The sequence below is a fragment of the Oryctolagus cuniculus genome, chromosome 2, assembly GCF_051225735.1.
Source record: "Oryctolagus cuniculus isolate XC-2025 breed Fujian yellow rabbit chromosome 2, ASM5122573v1, whole genome shotgun sequence".
Lineage (NCBI taxonomy): Eukaryota > Metazoa > Chordata > Mammalia > Lagomorpha > Leporidae > Oryctolagus > Oryctolagus cuniculus.
This window is the reverse complement of record NC_142868.1, coordinates 75,484,043-75,503,760: the sequence shown is the minus strand read 5'-3', so window position 1 is coordinate 75,503,760 and position 19,718 is coordinate 75,484,043. Positions and strand designations below refer to the sequence as shown.

The 19,718-nt window shown below is 34.5% G+C and overlaps 1 protein-coding gene across 7 annotated transcripts in view; it reads left to right on the top strand.

Annotated features, from left to right (window-relative positions):
• MICU3 (mitochondrial calcium uptake 3) overlaps positions 1-19,718 on the top strand; it is a 113,294-nt gene that overhangs the window by 52,666 nt on the left and 40,910 nt on the right. For 3 of the 7 annotated variants that reach the window (XM_051842596.3, XM_002709513.6, XM_089325874.1), the window contains exons 5-9: positions 1,966-2,013; positions 5,229-5,311; positions 5,775-5,846; positions 9,242-9,280; positions 17,820-17,915. In XM_051842596.3, coding sequence (XP_051698556.1) covers positions 1,966-2,013; positions 5,229-5,311; positions 5,775-5,846; positions 9,242-9,280; positions 17,820-17,915 — 338 coding nt within the window. Of the gene's footprint in view, positions 1-1,965; positions 2,014-5,228; positions 5,312-5,774; positions 5,847-9,241; positions 9,281-16,513; positions 16,638-17,819; positions 17,916-19,718 lie in introns of those variants that run through there. The other 4 variants (XM_017338923.4, XM_089325875.1, XM_089325876.1 and 1 more) reach the window with 3 other exon arrangements.

The window sequence follows — 19,718 nt, the reverse complement described above, 5'->3', positions numbered from 1 at the left end:
AATTAAAGTATTAGTCTTATAGTTTTTCAGTTTTGTAATTGGAAAGTATTAAGAATCTACTTCTTGGCCAGCGCCGCGGCTCACTAGGCTAATCGTCCGCCTTGCGGCGCCGGCACACCGGGTTCTAGTCCTGGTCGGGGTGCTGGATTCTGTCCCGGTTGCTCCTCTTCCAGGCCAGCTCTCTGCTGTGGCCAGGGAGTGCAGCGGAGGATGGTCCAAGTACTTGGGCCCTGCACCCCATGGGAGACCAGGATAAATACCTGGCTCCTGCCATCGGATCAGCACGGTGCGCCGGCCGCAGTGCGCCGGCCACGGCGGCCATTGGAGGGTGAACCAACGGCAAAAGGAAGACCTTTCTCTCTGTCTCTCTCTCTCTCACTGTCCACTCTGCCTGTCAAAAAAAAAAAAAAAAGAATCTACTTCTTGGGCCAGCGCTGTGGTGCAGCAGGTTAATGCCCTGGCCTGAGGCACCGGCATCCCATGTGGGCACCAGTTCTAGTCCGGCTGCTCTTCTTTCAATTCAGCTCTCTGCTGTGGCCTGGGATAGCTGTAGAGGATGGCCCAAGTTCTTGGGCCCCTGCACCCACTTGGGAGACCTGGAGGAACCACCTGGCTCCAGGCTTCGGATTGGCGTAGCTCTGGTCGGTCGTTGCAGCCATGTGGGGAGTGAACCAGCAGATGGAAGACCTCTCTCTCTATCTCTACCTCTCTCTGTAACTCTGTCTTTCAAATAAATAAAATAAATCTTAAAAAAAAAAAAAAGAGAATCTACTTCTTGTTCCCTGTGAATTAAGTCTTATGGATATGTGCCCACCATGATAATCATGATCACCATCAGGACTTCCACAGTTAAGTTTTCCTTGACAGTTTTACTTGAGGGAAATCTTAAGTATCAAAAAAAGAGATTTATGGTAGTTATTAAAAATTCTTTATACCAACCAGCAACCCCTGTGTATTCTACAAACTCAGAACGTCAGTGAGATGAGGTTGGGAAGACAGCAAGCCCATTTCCCATTTTCATTTCTCTTTATTCCTCCTGCATTGAATGATTTCTGTGTATATGTGTGGGATTCTACAGAATCAAAGTTTTGTATCTTTATATATATTGAAAATTCCAGAATCTTTCTCCCATAACATTCATGGCAATCAACCAGAACTATCTGTCTATAGGTCACAATATTCTAGTATAAACAAAAGAAGAGAATGCTTTCAGGGCCTCCTGGGTTGTTCCCTTCATGTCTCTGACAAACTGCCTGACAGTGAATCCCATTCCCTTTGTTCAGTAACAAAAAGAGTAGCTTCAAAGAACAAAGATAAAAGTTTTAAAAGTTCATGATCTGATTATTTAATGATTTTTACACCTTTTTACCAAACATCAGAAGAATTTGATATGTAGATAAATATTTTGAGTTTTTCCTAATTTTAATGTTCTCAATGTCTACTTGGAAGATTAGTTAAGCTGTTAACTCTAGTTTTGGGTGTTAGGTCCAAAAGCAAATATTCTAGTAACAGAATATATATTTTTGTTTACTCTAAATAAGCTCCTTTTAAAGTTTATAATTATGGAGTGCCTAGAACTCAGGGTGCAATGTACAGAAACATAGCCATTTAATTACAATAAAAACCTCTTACAACACATTAATTAAATAGAGTTAACCACTTTGAACCTTTTAATTTTGTTAGATTCATTTATTAAAAACTAGCAACAAGTTGAAACTATAGGTAACATAATTTTGCTTCTTTGCCCAGTTTATGTGAGGGCATTACTGGAAATTTTGTATGACTTTCTATAGAAGGCTTAGAACAATTAAAGTAAAATTAATTTTGCTGTTGTTACTTATGATTTTATGATGATTTAGTCTCACTTAAAACAATAAGTATTTATTGCTATTAAAATATTTTACTTTAATAAATAAGAAAATAAAGTAATATGGTTCTAGCATAACCAATACTTTTTTTTTCTAGGTGTGATTTCTTATACAGAATATCTTTTCCTTTTGTGTATTTTAACAAGTAAGTATACTCATTAAATCTATTTCTGGATACAGTTTTCTTTTTTAACCAAAACCCTGGAAAACAGATCTTTCTTAGGTTTTGTTACTACTGAAAATAACTTTAGGTATGTCCTTGCTGGTCTGCAAAACTCATACAAATCCACACAAAAATGCCAAACCATAGCACTATCATGAATCAGAAACATAAATATTCTGGCTTATCTTTCCCTAATAAAATGCTCAAAAATTATAGATTTATTATTATGTATCAACTTTTTTGGTTTCAGTCTACATGAAATTTCAAATGTCATGTAATAGTTTGTAAATTTCTTGCTAGATTCATTTGAATCACATTTTCTGCAATACTGATACGAAGATGAGTTTCTGAACTAATGAGCCTATCAAAATACTCATCATTACATCCTAGAACATCTTTCTTATTTTCTTCCTTCATATGCAGCACTTCTAATGAAATATATAAAGGTTTACTAAGATTTTCAATTTGTTTTATTTAATGGTGGAAATTATATGTTTTCATTTACTGTCCCCAGCTACCTGCCCTTTCTATTCCTTGAATTCCTACCTCGGGGATTTGAACTGTTATTCCCTCTGATGTCCATGCTTTTCCTCAAGATTCTCTTGATAAACATCTTTCAGGGGCCCAGCACTGTAGCGTAGTGGGTAAAGCTGCCGCCTGCAGTGCCAGCATCCCATATGGGCGCTGGTTCGAGTACCGGCTGCTCCACTTCCAATCCAGCTCTCTGCTATGGCCTGGGAAAGCAGTAGAAGATGGCCCAAGTGCTTGGGCCCCTGCACCTGCATGGGAAACCCAGAAGAAGCTCTTGATCCTTGCTTCAGATCCGTGCAGCGCCGGCCATTGCAGCCAACTGGGGAATGAATCAGTGGATGGAAGATCGCTTTCTCTGCCTCTCCTTCTCTCTCTGTGTAACTCTGACTTTCAAATAAATAAATAAATCTTAAAAAAAAAAATCTTTCAGGATTGCTTTCAAATGTGAGGGCGTAGCTAGTTTTACTTGATTGTCATCTCTAAAATAGTTTCCTTTCTCATCTCTTCCTTTTTTATCTCCTTCCTGTGTTTTATTTTCCTCATAGCACTTAAGCTATTTGACAAGGGTTTACATGCCCTAGGGTTTCACCACACTGGAATGCAAGGTAGAAAATGGCAAAGATTTTACCTTTTGTACATCTGATAGGTGAATGAAAAAAGAAAAAAAATGGGAGGGTTTCTGGTTGTGAGGATATGTAGAGACATATGGAAATCAGAAATCAGAACATCAAAACTCTCATTAGAAACAAATCTGAAAATACTTTATACTTCTGTGATTAGAAAATTCACATCACAGTGTTGACTTCCATTTTAAGAAGTTTTGTTGCATGCACAAGTGTTTCAAAACTTGTCTTTTTTCATTTTTTGCCTTCTGGACTTGAAACTAAAATGTTAGTGCTGAATAACAGATATTATAAAATTAGAAATGAAGTTTTATGAGGTTGATCCAGTCTGGAAAGCCATAGTGATGATGCAAGTCCAGTCAATGATGAGTGCTCAAATGAGAATTAGAATGGGTGCCAAGGAGTACCTCAGAAAGTTGTTGAAGAGTTGTCTCATTAGCTAGAACAACTTTGGATACAGTTTGAAAGTGGTAAGTACCTAAGCCAGCAGAATATAGACAAAAATACGAGCAGTACTGTTCAGGAATGCCATTTGTTGTGATGAGACAGGGTATGTGCGTATACACACACACACACACAGAGAGAGAGAGAGAGAAAATTTTGATAACTACAGCAAGGTTAGGCTCTTTGGATTCTGTGAAATTTTCTTTGGAGTTCAGGAACCATCTATAGAAGTGTCTGAGGGGTTTACATTGAAAGTTTTTAGAACATTGGTGAGATTAGAACTAAGAAAAATATGAAAGACAGGTGGCAGGAAGTGGGCTATAGAATCTATAAGTTTCTCTTTACATTTTACTATTTTGCTTTCCTCACTGTTATTTACAAGGTCTTATATTTTATTTATTATTTTTGTATAGATATTTTTTAAGATCTTTAAAACTTGGTTGTCAGATATGGTGTGTATTTTTATTTCTTTCTCAGGTGAATGGTAATGAAAAATTAGGTTTTATAGTACATTCAAGAATTGAGACTGGGTGAAGGTCTACCTTCTGTTCTGGGATTTTCAGACCGCTGTTATGGTTAAGAATGCAGGGCTTCTTTTTTGCCAGGTTTAAGATTTCACAACAGGCAGTAGCAAGTTTATCTGTGGGGGGTCCCTTTCTAAACTTCTTGCTGGTCATCTCAAAAGAAAAGATGAGATGTTTTGAGAAAGGCTTTTTATACTGAGCTCCTCTTTGAAGGACACTTCAAGTTTTCTTCTTTGTGCTCTAGAAGTGGAAAGAGGTTGGACCTCATAATAAATTTCAAAAACTAAAGCAAAGTTCGTAATATGTGAAAGTCTGTCTTTCCCAGAATAGCAGTTGTCCCTTATATTTTGGAGGAAACTGAGGATTATACCTGCAAGCTTCTTTTATTTTATATTTCTGTTTTTGAATCCTCTAGAAGTTTAAAGCCAAATATATAATATATCACTCTTGAAAGAGGTCATTTTTCATAGGTCATTTCAGATACAACTTTCTCAGTAATCAGGAGTGGTCTATTATGTCATGTTTTCTTTAAATTTTTTTCTGCCACTTTAAATAATTGAACATAGGGAAAATATTCCAGATGTTATGATTTGATATTTTTCTTTTAAACAAACTGATAGATTTTGTATAAGAAAGAGAAATGCTTATTTTTAGAAGAAAAGTAGGCAAATTTTTCTTTGAGTGCTAACCAATAAAACCACACAGGTACTTTTAGATTGCATTATCACTTTATTTTTAAGTGTGCTAATCTGAGGGGACTTCAAAGAGTTCTTGGAAAGATTAGACTTAAAAGCTAAGCTTATTTTTATATAAAAGTTTCTAAAATTAATACATAGTTTTTTTATAATTTGCATTTTCTGTGACTTTTTTTATATGAAGACCCCTTATAAATCAAGCAGAAATATGGTACTTGCATGTATCTTTCATTCTATTTAATAGTAATGTGTTTTTTTCAATTTCTTGTTTAAAAAAGTATTTCTGGACAGAATGTGAATAACTATTTACAACTAATACATTTTATACTGTAAAATACATTTTTTGTTTCATGAATACTTTCTCTACTCTTTTCTGGCAGAGCCACATGCTGGTTTTAGAATAGCTTTCAACATGTTTGACACTGATGGCAACGAGATGGTAGATAAAAAGGAGTTTTTGGTGGTATGTATCTTGTATGCTGTATCTTATCAATAATTAAATATTGCTTGCGTGTGTTTTTATACCATGAGAAATTTGGATAACTTTACATTATAAAAATATAAATTATATTCAGTGTATAAAGATCATCATAATAGGGGCTGGTATTGTGGCACAGCAGGTTAACCTGCTGCTTAGTATGATACACATCCCACATCAAAGTGCCTCGGATCAAGTCCTGACTCTGATTCTGATCCAAGGTTCTGCTAATGAGCACTAAGGGAGGCAGCAAATGATGCCTTCAATCCCTGGGTCCCTGCCATGCGCCTAGGAGACCTGGCTGGAGTTCTTGGCTCCTGGCTGTGACCTGGCTCAAACCCAACTGTTGTAGGCATTTGGGAGTGAACCACTGGATGGAAGATGTATGTCGTTCTCTCTGCCAGAAACTCTTGTTGGGTATTTAATTCTAAATTGATTTCCTTTTCAGCTTCAAGAGATATTTAGGAAAAAAAATGAAAAGAGAGAAACTAAAGGAGATGAAGAAAAGCGTGCAATGCTGGTAAGAATACTTTATAGTAGTCTCAGGTGGGTTTTCTAGGTGAGAATTATTTTATTCATGTTAAGAAAAAGTTACTAAAATTTGTAACTTTGATGCTGCCATCTTCTTGAAATGTTCCTCTATAGAGAAATTACTTCATTATTTACATGCATCAGTATCAATATTTATAGTAAATATTGATCTTAAACATCTGTATTCACAATCATATTCATTATTCATTAAATCATTTTCATCCATATTATTGTTATCTGTGAGATTTGAAGGGTATGTTTAATAAAGATATTACAGATCATTATGCATGTAAAAATTTAAAGGTGAAGTGCAAAGATTTAATTATAATGTGAAGGATAGTGGTAATATAATGACATGAATGTTGAAACAAATGTTGAAACAAATACAAGGAAATAGTTTTTTCATTCTTAGAATTACGTATTATAGATTCTCCTGTAATGCATAATATTTTTTTCTTATTTTGAGTTTAGAACTAAACTATATTTTTTCCTATCTTTCTACCAGTGTTTTGTTTGTCCCAAGTATTTCAGCCTGACAACAGGTCAGATTCACTTAATAAAGACTAACTAGCAGACACTGAGACCATACAGTCAGATACTATATTATGTGGTTTACATGTATTTTCTCATTTAGTCTACCCAACAATTCTCTTATCTGTAGTCATAAATGAGAAAACTAGTAAATAGAAAGGTTAAATCTCTTCTCCAGTGTTACATAGTTGTTAAATGGCAAAGTCAAGATTTGAACCCAGGTCTGGCCAACTCAAAAACCTGTGCTTTCATCCCCTGTACTGTGTCTTCATCTGCTATTTAGATACCAGAAATATTATTAATTTTGCTGGCATGTAAAGGATAGTTGCCTCATTTGCAAATGAGTTTGGCTGTGTGGTTGTTTAATTATTCTAAATGGAATTCAAGCAATTAACATCAGACAGGTATAACATACTTTGTTATTGCTCTTTGTTCTAAGAATATGTATAAGATTTTTTTAAATATGGACTATATATAGCAGACAGATACCATAGTAAATCTCACTATACTTGTGAAAAATATATTTATATTTAGTTTATTAAAAACATTGTCAGAGTTATGAAACATAATGCTTCATAGTATATTTGACTTTTATATAATTACAAGTAGTGTTGGACCTCTTACAGTATACTACTGACAAAGCTATGTAAAACATTCTTGAAAAAAATCAAAGAGCTAATTGTAATGTTAGCCAAGTATTAAAGGGGACCTTCATAATTCTCTATTCAATTCCTGTCTCATGGTTTCCAAATTATAATAAATAAATTATGTCTAAATAGGATTAGAGTATTAGCAAAGAAGACTAGAGAATTTAATACTTTCTTAAATGTCATTTCCTATAGATAATGTTTTAAAATAGTAAACAGTTATTTTAATTTTGATAGATGAACTATAACTGACTGAAGAGGTAAATTGTATTATTTAAGGAGGTTGGATTATGTTAATGAATGTACTTTAAGTGACAAAATAGATAGTATCTCAATGGATGGAAATTCAACTGTTTTATTTAATACTCTTTCCAGAAAGGATTTATAGATCTTCCAATAAAAATACAATTCCACTGTAATCATTAACAATGACTAACATACACACATCAAGTAACAAAGCAAAAGATATAAAGGGAAAATAATAGCAGACAGTACACACTGGGAAATACTATAGTGTCTACACAAAACTTGGCTCTGAGCTTCACTGCAGCCAAGGTAAAGTAAATTTCATATTGATTTAATGCAAATATTTCATAGTAGTGACACAGTAAAACTTCATTAACTTGAATTAATTAGGGCAAGTCTATCCAAATTATAAAATCAAAATTATACCCACATACCCTAAATTGTATTATTTAAATGCATCTGGATCAATGAAGCATTCCCTGGCAAATATAGCGGCAAAGAGTTTGTTTTAAAGAAGAGGTTAAAAATAAATTAAAAGTAATATAAAAACTTGTTTATGTGTGAAAGAATGCTACTAAAGTCGTGGATCTCCACAAGTACCACAGAAGTATTTATCTCATATAATTTAAACAGTGCTCCTGAAATCTTATTACATAATTTAACTCTCAGAGCTATTCCTTAAGAAAATTCAGAAATAACCTTTAGTTCAGATTCTGAAATCACAGAACTCCACAGTAATATAGGAAATATTCACTACTATGCTTAGTGATAATGATACTTAGTATTAATTTATTGGTGCTAGTCACATGTTAAATAATGCAAGTCTGAACTGATATGATTCTACTTTATACTACTTTAGTTGTAGAGAATTTTGTACAATGCCAGTTGGTGTTATCAAGGTGATAGAATTAACAATATCATCCTACAAATTCTTAAAATATTTTGTATTTTAAAATAATTAAAATTTAGCTTATTCTGAAAATACATGGGCCACATGAGAGACAGTATAGCACAGGCTCAGGAGCCAGATTTAGAAGGTTTGAATATTAGCCTGCCATTCATCACATGGGTAATCTTGAACAAGGTCCTGGATTTCTCTGTCCCTCCTCTTTTTTCATTTGTGCAATAGGAGTAAGAATTCTAATCACCTGTAATTGTTATGGAGGTTAAATGAGCAATAACACAGGGACACTTAAAAGTATGTGAAATAAAAACTCAAAAGGAGGTTAGCTATTAAAGTTCTGCTTTACTTACTAGAAGCACAAAACTGTTTAAACTGAGCAATAACATAACCAAATCAGAATTAAATCAGAACTAAATCTAAAACTATTTACAAACTAAAATAAAACTACCCTTCAAAGAGGAAGAGGACAATGGACATAAAATATTTTGGGACACTTGTCTGCTAAGCTGTGTTCTATGTCCATTATAAATGTTACTCCCATTTAGTCCTCATTACAGTTCTTTGAGGTAAGTATACCTGTTTCATGTACAGATGAGAAATCACTTTTAGAGATGTTGACTGGGTTTCCTAATGTCACAGCACTGACAATAGCAGAACAGGGTTCCGGTGCAGGTCTCTCATACCATTTCCACTGCCATTCTGCTACATCTAGATTTATCCCCATCCCATGTAAGGTTGCTTAAGCATGTCTAACTACAACTGCGTACTTACGAGTAAAATGTTTTACTCAAAGCAATAGTGCTATGAGAATGTTGCAATGAAAATGGTTGAAATGAGCACAAATTCATTTAATGTTTAATTATATACGATTTTTAAAACTTTGCTACTCATCTTTAACATTTATCCCACTTGTGTGTGTGCTCTATAGAGAATGTAGCATAATGATTTACCCTTCCTAATTGATTATTTTGTCGTCTTTTTCCTTTTTTCTTTTGCTATACTTGGGTTCATTCTGAAATGTGACACTTCATTTGGCCCCTTTGTGCTCTATGTCAGCGTCTTCAACTTTATGGATACCATTCTCCTACTAATAGTGTATGTACAATACTTTAAATGTTCTTTATGTAGATAGCCCTCACCTGTTATACCTGATAATGTTTTTTCTTTCCATAAAGCTATATTTGCTATTTAGAATATTTTGGGGTATATTGAATATAATAAAGTACAATCAAGCCAGAAATTTACATTTCCTTCCTAGATTTATGAGAAGACTAAAATAAACTGAGAAATTGTGTAACATTAGATTAAAATAAGGCAAAGGTGAGTGAACAGCAGCCAATAATCTGGCAGAGTAATAGAAAATTTTTATTTTTCAGCAGTATCTGAAGAGTTATGTCCGAACTATAAAATAGATACTCATGCTATGCTCCTGAAGAATACAACTATTTTAGAGCTAGATCTGTCCACCTGGCTTGTAGTTTTTGTTCAGTTCTAATAAAGAAGTGTATTAATGGATAGACTTTTTGTTTAGTTTTTAGTATTTCTCACATTTTTTTTCTCTAAAACCTTTATTGCTATCCTACTTTATCTGCTCCATTCAAGTACTTGGCCCAAGATGCTTCTTAATACATTCAGTATATCAGGATGTCATTATTTCTTCAAGAGAAATTATGACTCTTGAAAAAATTTAACAGTTCCTATATGTGAAATTCCAAATGTATTCTTTTTTTTTTATTTGACTGGTGGTCATACCTGACCAGTCACAAATGTATTCTTCTTATGCTGAGCTTTCTTCTTTCTTTTCTGAGAAAGTCAGAGATTGTTGGTTAGCTCAGCCTTTAAGTAATTAATATACTAAAATTGGGCACATTGAGTGTAAAAGTTCACAGTTCATTTAATTTCTCCAGGGATCCTTCAGTTACCTATAAGGATACTCAAATCATAGAAATTCCACCTGAGATGCCGTTGAAACTAGGGTTGCCCAGTATTACCCTGCTGAAGGTTTCAGTGTACAAATCTAAAAGTTGGTTTCTGCCTCTTGATTGGATGGTTAATTAGAATTCCAGACTCTAAACACTAATCCTTCTTCTGGGTTGAACATATAGTAGAAGTTGCTTTAGCATGAAGTAAACCCAAAATAGTTTGCCTAGTCACAAGGAATGGATCTAGAAAGGGTCAGAGGATAAGCCAAGTTCATGGGACCCATATAACTAATTGTTTTAATTCCTCACAAGATATTTTAAATTTATTCTACAAAATTCACCACCATTTTCCATTAAGTAGAGTCTATCATTTTCTTAAAAAATTTTAAAGATTCCTCTGTTAATTATTCAAAATTTTATAAGAATAAATAAGATAAAAATCCCATAGAGTATAATGCCATGTGCCCTGAGAAAATTAATATCAATAACATTTATAACTTTATGATTTATTTTTCTGTCTACCAGGTCATTATTGTATTAGCCATTTTCCTATCTGTGACAATTTTTATTTTTTCTTTACTCTCATAAGTAATTTTCATATAGGATGATTATGTGCTTTGGAAAAATACATCTCAGATTATTCTTAAAAGGAAAGAGTTTGTAACACTTATACAAATTGCAGTAATACAGACATTAAGAGAATAATAAGAGAAACATTTAAATTTCATATTTCACTTAGGCTTATTAAACAAAAAGTAATATGATTTTACATTTTACTGTTGTAATATTTATATTTTCATAATCCTTATTTTATTTTACTGGTAGCTTTTTCCCATATGTAAAATGTGTATTCTAAAGGGCCATAACTTGGTGTCTTTTTTACCTACTCGTAAGTGAACAATATGATTTTTTAACTTCTTTGGGAATTTAGTCAGTTGTATAAACTTTTTTTCCTATAAAAGAAACAGGATCAATTTCAAAACCTGCAAGCAAATAAATTTTTTTAAAATTAGAAGAAAATTCAGTCTGAAGATATACATGCATTATCATTGATATAAGTACGACACAAACATGTTAGTTTAATCTTATAAATTAAATAGCAATTATTTGCTGATTTCCAGAGTTATATATTAACTGGAACAATCAAGTTGTATTCTCATTTGAGTGCAGATCATGGAGTTGAATATAACCTAAGAAATGCAAAGGTACTTCAAAAAGTTTGTGAGAAACAGATTAAGTTTATTTTGGTACAGAAAAACCTTTTGAAATCCATGCATGGGAAGGCTTTTCAAAAAGAGGTCTTCAGGCTGGTGCCAGGGCTCACTTGGTTAATCCTCTGCCTGCGGCACCGGCATCCCATTTGGGCTCCGGATTCTAGTCCCAGTTGCTCCTCTTCCAGTCCAGCTCTCTGCTGTGGCCCGGGAGGGCAGTGGAGGATGACCCAAGTGCTTGGGCCCCTGCACCCCCATGGGAGACCAGGAGGAGGCACCTGGCTCCTGGCTTCGGATCAGTGTAGCTCCAGCCATGGCGGCCATTTGGGGAGTGAACCAACAGAAGGAAGACCTTTCTCTCTATCTCTCTGTCTATAACTCTACCTGTCAAATAAATTAAAAAAAAATAAAGTTCTTCACTTCATGAAAAATGCTCATTATGAAAAATCTATGCATGCATTTCAAATTTTTTTGCACCAGAATAAACTTATCTTTTAAAATTTTATTTATTTATTTATTTAACTTTCATTTTATTTGAAAGGCAGAGAGACAGATGGAATAGCAGTCTCACTCTCCAAATATCCACAACAACCAGGGCTGGGCCAAGCCAAAGACAGAAGCCTGGAACTCCATCTGGGTTTCCCACATAGGTGGCAGGGACCCAAATATTTGATCTGCTGCCTCCTAGTAGCACATTAGTGGGAAGCTGGATCAGAAGCAGAGAAGCTAGGATTCAACCCAGGCACTCCAATGTGGCATGTTGGCTATATGTGTGTACCTACCTACTATACCAACACCCACCACAACTTAACCTTTTTACTCCATTTTCACATGAACTTTCTGAAGTACCCTCACATCTGATAGCCACTTTCTACCTTTAGGAAGGAGTTCCATTAGGAAAGGCAGTGGCCCTCTTTGGTTATTACTAAGATTCTGTTGTGGCCTCTATAGTAGCGTGCTTCAAATTTAAAACTAATTAATCAATCATTAATAATTTAATCATCACAGTATATGTTAAATCATTTCTTGCTGTATTGTAAAACTGATCATATTTCTTTGTATCCACAAAGATAGTTTCCACCTTTATAATTACTGTTCCAAATAATCCTGATTCTTTTCATACTTCTTTTCTCATACAGTCAACTCTTGATTTTCTTCCCACAGTGATGAAAAGAAGTATAAAAATTTCAAAAGAATAAGTACTCCCTGAGTCAAGTATATTGATTTTGGCATGCTTTATATGGCTTCTTAAAGATTATTCTTAATTACTCTAATTCCACTGCCATTTTCTGATGGCAATATTTATAATAATTTATAATAATTCCTTGGTATGTATTAACACTTATTTTATGGACTAAGACAGTGTTGATATTCATAAATAATTTGTTTTTGTAAAGAATGTGTTTTTTCAATTTTGGGTGATAAGGTTGTAATATATATGAATGTGCATGGACTTCAAAAATTTTTTCACCAAAATAAACTTATCTTTTAACTCCATTTTCCATGAACTTTTTGAAGTACCATCATATATATTACCACCTGTTAATGTGTTTTAAATTTTCTCTGTCATTACTAATGTTTTTGTGTGCTTGATCTGTCAGTATTCTAAATTACATGGTTACAATAATAGATTTGTTAATTTTTATTTATAGATCTCTTAATTTTTGTTTTACATGTTTTGAAGCATTATTACCTGTATAAGACTATAGATTATTTATATCTGCTTAGTAAATTGGATCTTCTACTATATACTATCTCTAAACCTCTAGAAATGCTCTTGCTTTAATATCTACTATAGTTGATCTGAATAAATATCCATCCTTATTTTTCTTAATATTTTATATTATTGTCTTTAAAATTTTTTCTCCTGTAGTGATGATTTTTAAGCATATCTTGAGTTCAAAATTTACTGAAAATTTTATATTAAGTAAATCATTACAAAATTTTAACCACCATATGTATCAAGAAATAACATATTGCCATACCCCCAGGAAGCCCCTTCCTACGTATTCTCAGTTGGCTTCCCTCACTGTTTTCAGGAAGATAACCATAATCATGACTTTCATGTAAATCATTTATTTGTTGTGCTTTGCTAATTCAATCCTAAGCAACAGAATTTAGGTTTACACATTTTTGTGCTTCATGTAAATGGAATCATATCATCTGAATTTTTCCATGTCTTGCTTCCATTGTGATTGTCAGTTTCATCTGCATTGTTGTATTCATTCCTAGTTCATTGTCTTTTATTGCTATAGCAGTGGTTCTCAAACATTTGGTCTTACGATATCTTCATTATTGCAAATTGAGAATCCAAAAATTTTGTTTTGTGGGTTTTAACTACCTGATAGAATTTAAACATATATTTTTAAAACAAGAATAAATAACACTACATGTTAATGTAAACTATTTTATGAAAAATAACAATGTGGTGAGGAGAGTGGTATTGTTTTACATTTTATGCAGATCTCTTTGATGTCTGCTTTAATAAAAGACAGCTCATTTTTCATAATTGCTTTTGTATTCACTCTGTTGCAATACATTATTTTGGCAACAAATACTGTCAGTTGTTTGCTTTGAGTAACAAGCTCACTTGGGTCATTTTCCAAAAAAATTCTGCCAACTACTGAACTTTGAATAATCATAATTTGTCTGTTAGTTGTTCTTTTAAATAAAAATGACAGTTCATGAAAGAGGGGGTAGTTCAGCTTGCAACATCACAATCTTTCATTCTTTTCTCAGACAACTGTAGTAGTACTTCAGTATGCAGCAAAAGTACTTTAGGGATGTTTCCCATTTCACCACTCCAACTATTAAATAGATAGATATTCAGTAGACAGTTGAAAAAAATTGTGTTTTCTTCTTCATCAGGTATTCTTTTTTTTTTTCTTTTTTTTTTTAGACAGGCAGAGTTAGACAGTGAGAGAGAGACAGAGAGAAAGGTCTTCCTTCCGTTGGTTCATCCCCCAAATGGCCACCACGGTCGGCACACTGCGCCGATCCGAAGCCAGGAGCCAGGTGTTTTCTCCTGGTCTCCCATGTGGGTGCAGGGGCCCAAGCACTTGGACCATCCTCCACTGCCTTCCCAAGCCACAGCAGAGAGCTGGACTGGAAGAGGAGCAACCGGGACCAGAACCTGGCACCCATATGGGATGCCAGTGCTGCAGGCGGAGGATTAACCAAGTGAGCCATGGCGCCGGCCCCAGCAAGTACATTCTTAAGTGGATTTTTTTTTTTTTTTTTTTTTTTTTTTTTTACTATAAGTGTTTGGCACTGAAGAATGTAATGATTTTGGTCTTTGGTGACACTGATTCATTTGTACTTAGGCACCAGCAGTTTTACGGACACCATTGCTTTTCCACCATCAGAGCAAATGTCAACACAGTGCCAGAGGCAAATAATGTCTGCAAGATTATGTTGCACAGCTTTCAGTTGTTCTCAGTGAGATGGTTGGTGCTAATTACTAGCCTTTCATTAATAGAAGCCTGTTACAACTTTTTTAACCCCTTTCTTTCCTTACTTGTTAGGAAGGTCTTAAAATTTTTTTTCTCTATTTATCTATTTGAAAAGTAGAGTTACAGAAGAGAGAGGGAGAGATAGAGAAAAATCTTCCATCCACTGGTTCACTCCCCAGATGGCTGCAATGGCTGGAGATGGGGCTGATCTGAAGCCAGAAGCCAGGAGCTTCTTCCAGATCTCCCACATGGGTGCAGGGGCACAAGCACTTGGGCCATCTTCTACTGCTTTCCCAGGCCATAGGAAAGAGCTGGATCAGAAGAGGAGCAGCCGGGTGTTGAACCAGTGCCCATATGGGATGCCTACACCACAGGCAGATGCTTAGCCTACTATACCACAGCTCTGGCTCGGGGATGTCTTTTGTAACAGCATACTTTGTAAATTGTGCTGTTTTCTTTTTATCCTGGTTCACAATCTGTGTTTTTTAACTGGAGAATTCAATTTAGATTACTGTGCTTGCTAATTGATTTGGATTTTATACTAGTCATTTTATTCTACAAGTAGATACTGTTGTTTTTTCTTTCTTGCCTTATTTTGAATTAATTAAAGTTTATTCCCCCACTTTTTATTTTTCTCTGAGTTAGAAGATATACACCAAATTTCTGTTCTTTGTGTTGCTATTCCTGAGATTTTAATTAAATATACTTAAAACAATAGTCTTAGATTACATAGTATCTACTCTATAACTCAAAAAGAATCTTAAAATACTTTATTGTCTTTTATTCCTCTCCTGGCATGGGTACTTGAAATTATTGTACAGTATTTTCCATAATTTTTTTTCTAATACCACATACTTGATTTTTTTTTTCATTTTTTGAGAAGCAGAGAGAAGTTCCCATCTGCTGGTTCATTCACCAAGTACCTGCAGCTCAATCCAAGTCTCCATTGTGTGAGGCAGGAACCCAGTTTCTTCAGCTGTCTTAATTGCTGGGCCAAGTACCTACTCCCTAGACTATTACAATATGTACAATAGGTACTTATTTAGAATTATTTTCATATTTGTTAGATTTTATATTCACTAATTCATTCTTTAAGCTTACCCCTTACTAAATCTCATAATTGTACACTCTTAAAATATATACTTAGGTGAGGATATTTTGATTCATTAAAATACAAAAACAGGCAGGCATATGGTGTAGCAGTTGAGGCATTTCTTGGGATACCCACATCCCCCATATCTAAGTGCCTAGATTTGAGTCCTAACTCTGCTTCTGATTCTGGCATTTCTGCAGGAGATGATGGCCCAGGTAGTTGGACCCCTGCCACCTTTGTGGGAGACCTGGATTCAGTTCCAGTTTCTAACTTCAGATTTTAATTTGAAAAAGTTGTGTGTTTTTCTAATAAAGATACATGTTTTTAAAAATATTATTAATGTGGGGATAGAAAGAAGAAAATGAAAAATATCCTGTCATTCAGTGATAATCAGTATATTTTAGTAGATTGGCTTCTTTTCTCTGCTTAGAAAACACATGGTTTGTTAAACTAACTTTATCTCCTGATAGTATTGTGAATATTTGTATAATGTCATGTGTGTGTGTGTGTCTCTGTGTGTGAGAGAGATGGTGACCAGTGTTTGGCACACGGCTTCACAAAGAGAATCGTTTCTCTTTTTCTCCTACAGAGTAAGCCTTATTTTCTAATTTGGTAGATTTAACAATCCTCTTCTTTATCATACCTTCTAGGTTTCTACTTTTAAATGATCCAGGTTCAAAATATGTAAATAATACTTGAAAGTTAAGTATTTAATTTAGCTTGTATTTGCTGAGGTTATTCCATAACTATATAACAGAAAATGAACTGTGTAGTTCTGTATTTAGCTCTTTTTACCTGTTTAATTTATGTTTAGTTTATAAGTGCTTAGTTAAAGCTTATTAAGTTACTGAAAAGAATGTTGAAAAAATTTTCCTTCACTTGCTACATTTATGCTTTTGGTAACACTTATGTTATCTAAGGAGTTCCTGCCAGATAATGTGTTATTATTAACATTGTATTGAACATTTATTAAAATATGGTCAGCAAGCCAAAGTTTCTAGTTAATAGGAAGAAATTAAAATTTAGAAGATTTTATAAATACTTCCTTAATGCACTATAAATTTATTAGAGGTGACAAACTTTAAAAATTAAGGCCAAAAAGAAAAGTTCTCTTTTTTTCAGTATGTCACTTTTAAGTACATCATGCTGCATTTTTTTCTTATAATAACTAAAAGATCATCAAATCAGAAATTCTGTGAACCATTCCCTGGTAAATCCTGACAAATATCGTGCTGCTTTTAATTATTTTGTTTACAGAGATCCAAATTAGGTTTGCAATTTAACATTTTCATAGGAAAGTTAGACCATAATTCTTAGTCTTCATATCTCCTTCTTCAGACTAGAAAATATTGATGTCCTATTCTTGTAACATGGATTAGAAAGAACCTATCCAGTTATAATATTACCACCTACCAAATCCCAGAGTACGTTTGAGTTGTTCGATTTATCGATTTAAACAGGTATGCTTCCTTTTGTAAAGCTTTGGGTTATTTGAACTTGGTTTCCCTAAGTATGTTGATTTTTTTTGATCACTAACAAGATGGATGACCACCAACAATTTTATTTTTAAAGTATGATTTTAAGAGTTTGCTACAAAATTACCAAAATCTTCTCCAGTTACGTCACAAAAAGTGAAAATGAAAATTGTATTTCATACTTTTAGAAGTTACATGTATTTCAATTAAAGAGTGGAGGAAGGGTTTGGAGAATTTGATTCTTTTTGACAGAGTCACATTGTACTTAGAAATAGTGGTTGTATACCATTAACTACTTCTTTTAAAGTACCAAGGGTTTCCAACAGTGTAATATAATACTGTTGTGTGCAGCAGAAAACAAAAAGGTAAGCTCATATGTTTCCTTTTTGAGATTGGCTTTTAAGAGATTTAAAGTTTATAAATTATAATTCTAAATTACTTATTCTTTAGATTTCAGTTGTGCTTCTTAAAATTTCTCCAGGTACTTAAACCAGATGTGGAGGAACTGGTCTCCAGAAGTTACTGGGATACCCTGAGACGTAACACAAGCCAAGCACTCTTTTCGGACCTTGCAGAGGTATAAATAAATCCCAACAAGGTCCTTGTACTAGTTGTCATTTTGTTAATCTTGTACTCATTTTTACTGTAAAGTCACAAAGATGACACCAAAATAAATTAATGCTTTGCATTTTTAAAAAATATTTATTTATTTGAAAGCTAGTGTTTCAGAGAGAGGGAGAGAGAGAGACAGCCAGACAGATCTTCCATCTGCTGGTTCACTGACCAGATGGCCACAACTGCCAGAACTGGGCCAGGCTGAGTCCAGGAACCAGGAGCTTCATCTGGGCCTCCCACATGAGTGGTAGGTACACTTGGGCCATCTTTTGCTGCTTTTCCCAGTCCATTAGCAGGGAGCTGGATAAGAAGTGGAGCAGCAAGGACATGAAGCGGTGCCCATATGTGATGCTGGCACTGCAGATGGCAGCTTTACCTGCTACGCCACAATGCCAGCCTCTCCATTTTCTTTATTACAGCAATAATTACTTTGTATACTTAATAGTTGAATATGCCAACCATGCTGATGGGCTGCAAAATCGCCTGTAATAGTCCATGCTAAATGAACCTGCTTGTTATATAAAATACGACTTTCCAACTTAATTCAAAGGAAGTGGTGTTGCTTTTTACCTAAGGATCGCTTTCTAGAAATTTGAAAATAGTAATATAGTTTCACTGTATCTTTTAACCTTATATCTTTCAATGTTATATGAAGTGCTGAAGTGTTTCACTTAGTAAAAGAGAGCTGGCTCTTCAGTTATTTTAGATTTAACCAATTAAATTTCCCAATGATAACAGTAAGTGGCTTACCAAGACCAGAACTATATGTAGGCAGTGGGGAAAGGGGAAAAGAAGAAGTGTGGTTGAAACAGCCAAGCAATCATGGGAAAGTCATGGCATTTTTAAAGATAGCCAGTGTGTGATGAAAATATAAAGCAGACTGATCTTCAGTTTTATCATTGCTTTTGATTTTGATAGGGGAGGGCACCTGTTGCTACACTGGGGTGGACTATTTCTACCACCCAGCTCCTATGCCACTGTCAACAGCAATATAATTTAAAAGATAAGGTATATCATGTCGGTTATATGCCATTTTATATATCATATTAAGAAGTTACAGAATTAAATTAACATTTTATGATTAGTTTTTAAAAATATTTATTTATTTATTTGAAAGGCAGTTACAGAGAGATAGAGGCAGAGAGAGTGAGAGAGGTCTTCCAACAGCAGGCTCATTCCCCAGATGGTCACAGTGGCCAGAACTGGGCCGATCAGAAGCTAGGAGCTTCCTCCAGGTCTCCCACACAGGTGCAGGGGCCCAAGGAATTGGGCCATCTTCCACTGACTTCCCAGGCCATTAGCAGGGAGCTGCATCAGAAGTGGAACAGCTGGGACTTGAACTGGCACCCATATGGGATGCCGGCACTGCAGGTGGTGGCTTTATCCTCCATGCCACAGGTCCAGTCCCAATTAGTTTTATTAAAAGACTTTATTGGAGGAGGTGAACAGTATTTTCAAAAAGACTAAAAGCAACTTTTCAATAGATACTTAAGAGATTTGGTTTTCATTATCTTTTTCTGTTCAGAGTTGGTTTCTCATTTCTTTTTCTGAACTTCAAGTTTGATTTTTAAAAATTATATCTAAACGTATAAGGAGAAGTAAACTGCAATCATTTGTGACTTTGTTATCCATCACTACTTGTAGACTCGAGCAAACATCTGGAGATGTTCCTGTTGTCACTCATCTTCAATTTTAAAGTCCCCTAACAAAACAACAACAATAGAAAACATTTTGCCCTATGTTTAATCTGTCATGTATAAGTATG